Raw genomic sequence first — 9,622 nt, 5'->3', positions numbered from 1 at the left:
GTGTGTCAGGCTCAGTGTGTGTACGTGTCAGGCTCAGTGTGTGTGTGTCAGGCTCAGTGTGTGTGTGTCAGGCTCAGTGTGTGTGTGTCAGGCTCAGTGTGTGTGTGTGTCAGGCTCAGTGTGTGTGTGTCAGGCTCAGTGTGTGTGTGTGTCAGGCTCAGTGTGTGTACGTGTCAGGCTCAGTGTGTGTGTGTCAGGCTCAGTGTGTGTGTGTCAGGCTCAGTGTGTGTGTGTCAGGCTCAGTGTGTGTGTGTCAGGCTCAGTGTGTGTGCGTGTCAGGCTCAGTGTGTGTGTGTCAGGCTCAGTGTGTGTGTGTGTCAGGCTCAGTGTGTGTGCGTGTCAGGCTCAGTGTGTGTGTCAGGCTCAGTGTGTGTGCGTGTCAGGCTCAGTGTGTGTGTGTCAGGCTCAGTGTGTGTGTGTGTCAGGCTCAGTGTGTGTGTGTGTCAGGCTCAGTGTGTGTGCGTGTCAGGCTCAGTGTGTGTGTTCAGGCTCAGTGTGTTGTGTGTCAGGCTCAGTGTGTGGTGTGTCAGGCTCAGTGTGTGTGTGTGTCAGGCTCAGTGTGTGTGTGTCAGGCTCAGTGTGACTGTTGTCAGGCTCAGTGGTGTGTGTCAGGCTCAGTGTGTGTGTGTCAGGCTCAGTGTGTGTGTGTCAGGCTCAGTGTGTGTGTGTCGGCTCAGTGTGTGTGTGTCAGGCTCAGTGTGTGTGTCAGGCTCAGTGTGTGAGTGTCAGGCTCAGTGTGTGTGTGTCAGGCTCAGTGTGTGTGTGTGTCAGGCTCAGTGTGTGCGTGTCAGGCTCAGTGTGTGTGTGTGTCAGGCTCAGGTGTGTGTGTGTCAGGCTCAGTGTGTGTGTGTCAGGCTCAGGTGTGTGTGTGTGTCGGCTCAGTGTGTGTGTGTCAGGCTCAGTGTTTGTAGTGTCAGGCTCAGGTGTGTGTGTGTCAGGCTCAGTGTGTGTGTGTGTCAGGCTCAGTGTGTGTGTGTCAGGCTCAGTGTGTGTGTGTGTCAGGCTCAGTGTGTGTGTCAGGCTCAGTGTGTGTGTGTCAGGCTCAGTGTGTGCGTGTCAGGCTCAGTGTGTGTACGTGTCAGGCTCAGTGTGTGTGTGTCAGGCTCAGTGTGTGCGTGTCAGGCTCAGTGTGTGTACGTGTCAGGCTCAGTGTGTGTACGTGTCAGGCTCAGTGTGTGTACGTGTCAGGCTCAGTGTGTGTACGTGTCAGGCTCAGTGTGTGTGTGTGTCAGGCTCAGTGTGTGTGTGTGTCAGGCTCAGTGTGTGTGTGTCAGGCTCAGTGTGTGTGTGTCAGGCTCAGTGTGTGTGTGTCAGGCTCAGTGTGTGTGTGTGTCAGGCTCAGTGTGTGCGTGTCAGGCTCAGTGTGTGTGTGTCAGGCTCAGTGTGTGTGTCAGGCTCAGTGTGTGTGTCAGGCTCAGTGTGTGTGTCAGGCTCAGTGTGTGTGTCAGGCTCAGTGTGTGTGTCAGGCTCAGTGTGTGTGCGTGTCAGGCTCAGTGTGTGCGTGTGTCAGGCTCAGTGTGTGTGTGTGTCAGGCTCACCGTGTGTGTGTGTCAGGCTCAGTGTGTGTGTGTGTCAGGCTCAGTGTGTGTGTGTCAGGCTCAGTGTGTGTGTGTGTCAGGCTCAGTGTGTGTGTCAGGCTCAGTGTGTGTGTGTGTCAGGCTCAGTGTGTGTACGTGTCAGGCTCAGTGTGTGTGCGTGTCAGGCTCAGTGTGTGTACGTGTCAGGCTCAGTGTGTGTGTGTGTCAGGCTCAGTGTGTGTGTGTCAGGCTCAGTGTGTGTGTGTCAGGCTCAGTGTGTGTGTGTGTCAGGCTCAGTGTGTGTGTGTCAGGCTCAGTGTGTGTGTGTGTCAGGCTCAGTGTGTGTGTGTCAGGCTCAGTGTGTGTGTGTCAGGCTCAGTGTGTGTGTGTCAGGCTCAGTGTGTGTGTCAGGCTCAGTGTGTGTGTGTGTCAGGCTCAGTGTGTGTGTGTCAGGCTCAGTGTGTGTGTGTGTCAGGCTCAGTGTGTGTGTGTCAGGCTCAGTGTGTGTGTGTCAGGCTCAGTGTGTGTGTGTCAGGCTCAGTGTGTGTGTGTCAGGCTCAGTGTGTGTGTGTGTCAGGCTCAGTGTGTGTGTGTCAGGCTCAGTGTGTGTGTGTCAGGCTCAGTGTGTGTGTGTCAGGCTCAGTGTGTGTGTGTGTCAGGCTCAGTGTGTGTGTGTCAGGCTCAGTGTGTGTGTCAGGCTCAGTGTGTGTGTGTGTCAGGCTCAGTGTGTGTGTGTGTCAGGCTCAGTGTGTGTGTGTCAGGCTCAGTGTGTGTGTGTCAGGCTCAGTGTGTGTGTCAGGCTCAGTGTGTGTGTGTGTCAGGCTCAGTGTGTGTGTGTCAGGCTCAGTGTGTGTATCTGTGTTAGGGTCACCATGTGTGTGTGTCAGGCTGGTCCAGTCTCGAAGGGAACGGGGATGTCTGTAATCTCACTCATTCCACCAGCGGCTCTTAACAAATGCCGTCCCCGCCTGGATTAACCATTTCCCCGCTGTTTCAGGCACAAGCGGGAAAACTTTCTTTGTGCAACTCGGGCCCTTGCGAAGTGAGCACAGCCGCTGCCCACCCCCCTCATGTCCCACCCTCTACATCCCATTCCTGAAACCCCCTCCCCCCTTTACCGGGATCCCCCTCCTTACCTGCGATGTCCCAGAGCTGGAGCCGGATTAAGGTGCTGGGATCCCAGGGCAGCACCTTCAGGGCGAAATCCACGCCGATGGTAGCGCGGTAATTGCGGGAGAAGAGGCGGTGGACGTAGCGCTTGATGATGCTGGTCTTGCCCACCCCCAGCTCCCCGATCACCAGCACCTTAAACAGATACTCGCTGCTGGGACCGCTCTCCAACCCCTCCGCCATCTGCAGCTCCGATCCGCCAACCTCACTGCTTCCGCATTCCCGCCCCCAGCCCCGCCCCCGGACCCCAGGACCCTCCCCCCGACCCTCCTCCGCCCCCAAACCCCGCCCCCGGCCCTCCCCTTCCCCCTGCCTCACCCCACAGACCCTCCCCAACTACGCCCTCCAGAACCACCCCCCACCCCCAGACACTCCCCCAACCCCACCCTCTGGACCCTCCCCTAACCCAATCCTGCTCCCCAAACCATCCCCAACACCGCCCTCCGGACCGCCCCCCCCCCAACTCAGCCCCCCCCACTCTCCCCCAGCCCTGCCCGGCACCCTCCCCAACACCGTCCTCCGGACCCTCCCCCCAACCGGCCCCCCGGACAGTCCCCCAACCCCGTCCCCTGGACCCTACCCCAACCCCGCCGCCCCGACCCTCTCCCAAACCCGCCCCCTGCCGATGCACCTAACCTGCACATCTTTGGACTGTGGGAGGAAATCGGGCACCCAGAGGAAACCCACGCAGGCACAGGGAAAAAGTGCAAACTCCTCACAGTCACCCGATGCTGGAAATGAACCCAGGCCCCTGGAGCTGTGAGGCAGCAGTGCTAACCACTGTGCCACCATGCCACTCAAGAAGCTCCATGAAGGGAGAATGGGGACATGGCAGGGCAATGCCCCAGAACCCTGGCAGTACCCACTTGGTTGGCACTGCCAAGCGGCAGGGCATGAAGGATGGGTCCAGAAGTGGAGGAGGGCATTTGTCAACCCCATAATGGGGTGTTGCTCACCTGGGATGGGCCACTGATACCAGTGATTGGGGGTACCTTTGCTGGTGAGAAGTGGGGGTTGAGGTGCTAGTCTGAGATCGGGGCGCCTGAGACCAGGATGCCCTTCATGTTACAACATCCTGGGCTAGCACACGGTCAATTCCAGCTCCACGTGTCCAGGATTAACAACACCAATGAATTAGCCAATAATTATTATAAAAATACCAGAGGTCTTTGGCCCTTGGCTGTCCAATAATTACACCAGGATTGTAAGTTTAAACACAATTAATGTTTATTTATAACAAGAACTGTAATGAAATATGCAGTATAGATAGCTGGTTACCGATGAACTAATTCCTAATTCCCACTTTAACTTGCCCCAACCCTCTATACTACTCTTCAAACCATGCTTTCAGTGTGTGGTTTGTATTTAGGTCTCTCTAGTTTCAGGAATACAGTTCCCCCAGGCTTTCTGGAGAGAGTGATAGTGCTCACAACAGCGTTCTGGAGAGAGTTAGCTGATTCTTTCCACTGTGCTTCCAGAATCAAAACTGACACCTTGGGACTCTGCAAAGCATACCAGTGGGATAAGATCCAATCACCACCTGTCACCAGGCAGAGCACAACCTTTTGGGCCAATTTATTGGTCACCAGCCAATCAATCAAACCGAGTCCCAACCCATCTCTCCCACTGGTGCCTAAAATTCCACAGCTCCAGTTTAAACCAGCAGGTGATCTCACCTTAAGTTTCTGGATCGTTCTACTTGAATTAAAGACACACACGGCTTGCCTTAAAGATACATGAGTATTAATCATCCATCGATCAAAATAAGAACGGCAAAATAAAAGAAAGGGGGAATAAGGGAAATAAACAGAAAGGATCCTTACATTTGAAAATGTGCCCCGATCTTTGAGGTGTCGAACCTGCCGGCATCTTCAGGTCTCGCTCCCCTTCAGGGTGCAGTTCACCCCAACCTTCAAAACATTTGTAAGTGTGGGTGGATTGTGATCTAGATTGCACCAAAGAACCCGGTGGGAATTGCACCCTGTTTCCCGCCAGAGACCATACTTAGAGATGTTTTGGGGGAGAATTGCGCCCAAAGTCTTTCCTCATTTCAATATTGCTTACCTTACCGAGCACCGTAAACTGGTATTCTCTAGTTCTAGATCTTCCCACCAATGGGAACAGTTTGATTCCACCGACTTTGTCCAGACCCTTCATGGTTTTTGTATACCGTTTAAAAAAGTTATGTCACAGGACATGGGCATCAATGGCAAGGCCAGCATTTATTGGGCAAGCTTAATTGCCTTTGAGCTGAGTGGCTTGCTGGACCATTTCAGAGTCATCATTGCTGTGGTCTGGAGTCACATTGAAGGTAAAAATGGCATAATTTCCTAACCTAAAGGGCATTAGTGAACCAGATCAGTTTATACAACAACTGATGGTAATTGCCATGGTTGCATGAATCCATCCTCCAAATTTAGCAGGATCCTTCACAGTGCAATCAGGCTCGACATTGGCCCCCTTCCCCTCCAGAAGCTGCGAACCACCCCGAAATTCACCACCATTGGGTCTGGCCTGACCTCCACCCCCAAACTCTTAGATATTGATCCAAACACGGCTTCCCAGTATCTCTCCAGCTTCTCGTAACCCCAGAACATGTGCACAGGTTTCGCCGGCCCTCGCCCGCACTTCCCACACTCAATGGCCACCCCTGGCAGAGCCCACTCATCCTCGCTCGGGTCACATATGCCCTGTGCACCACCTTGAACTGAATCAAACTCATCCTCACACAGTAGGAGGTTGAATTCGGCCTCCGCATCACCTCGTACCACAGACCTCAGCCTATTTCCCACAAACTCTTCCTCCCATTTGTTCTGGATTCTCACCTCCTGATCCCCCAACCACACGTATATATCTCCAATCCTAGCCTCCCCTTACTCACCTGGGAGCAGCAGTTGCTCCAATAGGGCGTACTCCGGAACTTGGGAAACACCCTCCACTCTTTTCTGCACAAAGTCCCGCACCTGCATATATGTAAATTCACCCCCCCCCCCCCTCGGTAACTCAAACCTCTCCCGCAACTCATCCAGACCCGCAAACTTCCCTTCCAAGTATAAGTCCCTAACTCTCTCCAGCCCTGCCTTCCTCCACTTCCCATCCATCCAATCCATCTCCCCGGCTTAAACCTGTGGTTCCTACACAGTGGTGTCAACACCGCCAATCCCTCCAACTTAAAATATCTCCTCAGTTCCACACCCTTGCCATCGACAGCATCACTGGACTCCCCGCATACTTCCCTGGAGCAAATGGCAATGGTGCTGCCTCCTTAGCCCTCAGACTAGCTCCCCTACAGGACGCCTCCTCCACCCCCCCCCCCCCCCCCCCCCCCCCCCCCCATCACCACCATTGCCTTGTCGGCTCCACTTTCGCTACCTAATAGTAGTGCAGCAGGTTCGGAACGCCAACCCCCCTCACTGCCTCTGCAGCAGGGCCCTCTTTACCCTCGGCACCTTCCCCACCCATACAAACTCCTGAGATCTCTGTCTCCAATTTCCAGAAAAAGACCCTCGGAAGAAAGATCGGAGAGCCTGGAAAACAAACAGGAACCTTGGCAGCACATTCATTTTTACCACATGCACCCTCCCTGCCAGTGTCAGGTGTAGTCAGCGTCAGGTGTCCCATCTCTTAAACCCACCCCCCACCTTATCTCCTCCACCAACGTTGTCAAATTCCACCCGTGCATCGTAGCCCACTCTCACATCACCTGAATCCTCAAATACCTAAACTTTTCCCTAGCTATCTTGGCCGGCAACAACTCCAAGTTGCCCCCCCCCCCCGCCCCATTTACAAGAAACACTTTACTCTTCCCGGCATTTAACTTATACCCGGAGAAGGCCCCAAACATCTCCAACATTCCCATGATCGTACCCATACTCTCCAGCAGGTCCGACACGAACAACAAATGGTCGTCCGTGACAGTGACACCCGGTGCTCCCTGCTCCCCTTCACAATCCTCTGCCATTCCGCTGACCCCCCCTAAGGGCTATCGCCAAGGGCTCCTCCAATGCCTACCTCCGATCTTTCTCCAACATTGGAAACTCCAACCCATCAAAAACGTCCCAAATCCCCCTTTCCTCTCCACCCAGCATGGCCTTTATAGCTTCTCACAATACCCCCTGAACACCTCATTTATCCTACGTGGCTCTGACACTACCTCCCCTTACCCTGCCCACACCCTTAGAATTTCCCTGAACACTGCCTGCCTCCTCAGCTGGTGTACCAGAATACAGCTCGCATTTCTCTCCGTATTCATATTGCACCCCCCTCGCCCTCGGTGTAATTCCCCACCACTTTCCTGTCGTCAACCTATCAAACTGCTCCTGCAACCTCTCCCTCTCTGTCAACAGCTCCTTAGTGGGAGCCCCTGAGTATCTCCTGTCCACCTCGACTATCCCATCCAACAATTATCCATGCTCCTCCCTCCCCCTCCGATCCCTGTGCGCCTTGAATGAGATAATTTCCCCTCGGACCACCGCCTTCAACGCCTCGCAGAATGTGGCCGCCGACACCCCTCCATTCTGATTCAGCTCCACGTATTCCCCAATCACCAACCTCACCTTTTTTGCAAAACCCCTTATCTGCAAAGAGCCCAAATCTAGCCTCCATCCGGCCCCTGCACTTGCCCCGAGCAAAGCCTCACCTCCAGTCAATGTGGCGCATGATCTGAAATCACATTTCCCATGTACTCCGGCCCCACCACCCCCATCAGCATTGCCCGACTCACTGTGGTGGTCACCGCTGTTGTATATATATCACATATGAGGTGTATTACGGTAAGGTTACAGGTACGGGGGTAGATCCCTGCTTGCTGGCTCCGCCCAGTAGGCGGAGTATAAATGTGTGGGCTCTCCGAGCTGCAGCCATTTCGGCAGCAGCTGCGGGAGGCTCCACATCTCTGTGTAATAAAGCCTCGATTACTCTCTACTCTCGTCTCGTCGGAATTGATAGTGCATCAATTTATTACGCAGAGATTTTACAACGATGGACCTCCACATCAAGCCGGATTGCCTGCAGCTGCACCCTCAAGCAGACAATGCCAAGTTGGCCTTCGCACATTGACTAGCTTCTTTGAAGCCTACATCGGATCTGCGACAGAACCACCCTCAGAGGCACAGAAGCTCCAGATCCTGTATACATGGCTGAGCTCCGATATCGTTCCCCTCATCCGGGACGCGCCCACCTACGCTGAGGCCATGACGCTACTGAAGGAGAATTACACTCAGCAGACCAACAAAATCTACGCCAGGCACCTCGTGTCCACACGGCATCAACTCCCCGGTGAGTCTGTGGAAGATTTCTGCCGTGCCCTGCACGCCCTGGCGAGGGACTGCGATTGCCAGGCCGTTTCGGCCATTGAACATTCTGAACTCCTAATCAGGAACGCTTTCGTTACGGGCATAGGGTCAGCGTACATCCGCCAGCACCTCTTAGAAGGGGCTAACCTCGACCTCGAGGCAACCAAAAAACTCGCTCACGGTTGCCTTCCGCAATATACAGGCATACGCCCCCGATCGCACGGCGCCCCCCTCCTGGACATCATGGACCCCGCCAGTGAACACCCCATCGTGGACCCCACCAGCGACCGCCCCCAGCCAACCCCAAGCCTGCGCCACGCGGCAGCCAACCAACCCCGGGGGACCCAAGTGCTACTTCTGCGGACATACAATGCACCCCCGGCAGCGCTGCCTGGCACGGAGCGCGCTCTGCAAGGCCTGCAGGAAGAAAAGACATTTCGCTGCTGTGTGCCAGGCCCACTCAATCGCCGCTGTAACTAGGCCCATTGCCCCTGCACCCCCCATGTGTGATCCGTGGGCGCCGCCATCTTCCTTGCCTCAGACCACGTGCGGCCCGTGGGCGACGCCATCTTGCTCGCCTCAGGACACGTGCAGCTCGTGGGCGCCGCCACCTTTCCCCCATCAGGCCTCGTGCGGCCCGTGGGTGCCGCCATCTTTAATGCCGCCTGCCACGTGCGCCCCATGGGCGCCGCCATCTTCTGCGCCTCAGGACCCATGCTCGTCGGGCACCTTATTGGGCCGCTCACCGCCTGCAACCGCCGCCGACCAGCCAGGGGCCTTTCAACACTAGCCGCAACTCGCCTCCATCACGATCGACCAGTCCCGACCGCACAACAGTGAAGGTTGATGGGCACATGACATCATGCCTTCTGGACTCCGGGAGCACTGAGAACTTCATCCACCCCGATACGGTAAGGCGCTGCTCCCTCACGGTACACCCCATTAACGAGAAAATCTCCCTGGCCTCCGGACTCCACTCCCTGGCGATCCGGGGGTACTGCACCGCCACCCTCACCATCCAGGGGGTAGAGTTCAGCGGCCTCCGGCTCTACGTCCTCCCCAACCTCGGCGCTGCCTTGCTACTCGGCCTGGACTCCAGTGCAACCTCCAGAGTCTAACCCTGAAATTTGGCGGGCCCCTACCACCCCTTACTGTTTGCGGCTTCACGACCCTTAAGCTCGACCCACCTTCCCTGTTTGCGAGCCTCACCCCGGATTGCAAACCCGTCGCCACCAGGAGCAGACGGTACAGTGCCCAAGACAGGACCTTCATCAGGTCTGAGGTCCAGCGGCTGCTGCAGGAAGGTATTATCAAGGCCAGCAACAGCCCCTGGAGAGCCCAAGTGGTAGTTGTGAAAACTGGGGCGAAAAACAGGATGGTCGTTGACTACAGTCAGACCATCAATCGGTACACGCAGCTCGACGCGTACCCCCTCCCACGCATATCTAATATGGTCAATCAGATTGCACAGTACCGGGTCTTCTCGACAGTGGACCTAGAATCTGCCTACCACCAACTCCTCGTCCATAAGGCGGACCGCTCGTACACAGCGTTTGAAGCAGACGGCCGCCTTTACCACTTCCTTAGAGTTTCCTTCGGCGTCACTAACGGGGTCTCAGTCTTCCAGCATGAGATGGACTG

At 55.5% G+C, this 9,622-nt stretch overlaps 1 protein-coding gene across 1 annotated transcript in view; it reads right to left on the bottom strand.

Annotated features, from left to right (window-relative positions):
- The window catches only part of LOC119970464 (ras-related protein Rab-32-like), a 36,556-nt gene extending 33,649 nt beyond the window's left edge, over window positions 1–2,907 (bottom strand). The window contains exon 1 of the mRNA XM_038805115.1: window positions 2,654–2,907. Coding sequence (XP_038661043.1) covers window positions 2,654–2,870 — 217 coding nt within the window. The 5' untranslated portion in view covers window positions 2,871–2,907. The remainder of the gene's footprint in view (window positions 1–2,653) is intronic.
- Window positions 2,908–9,622: the final 6,715 nt, after the last annotated feature.

This window comes from Scyliorhinus canicula, chromosome 1 (assembly GCF_902713615.1).
Source record: "Scyliorhinus canicula chromosome 1, sScyCan1.1, whole genome shotgun sequence".
NCBI lineage: Eukaryota > Metazoa > Chordata > Chondrichthyes > Carcharhiniformes > Scyliorhinidae > Scyliorhinus > Scyliorhinus canicula.
The sequence above is the reverse complement of the archived record's forward strand: the minus strand, read 5'-3'. Positions and strand labels throughout refer to the sequence as shown.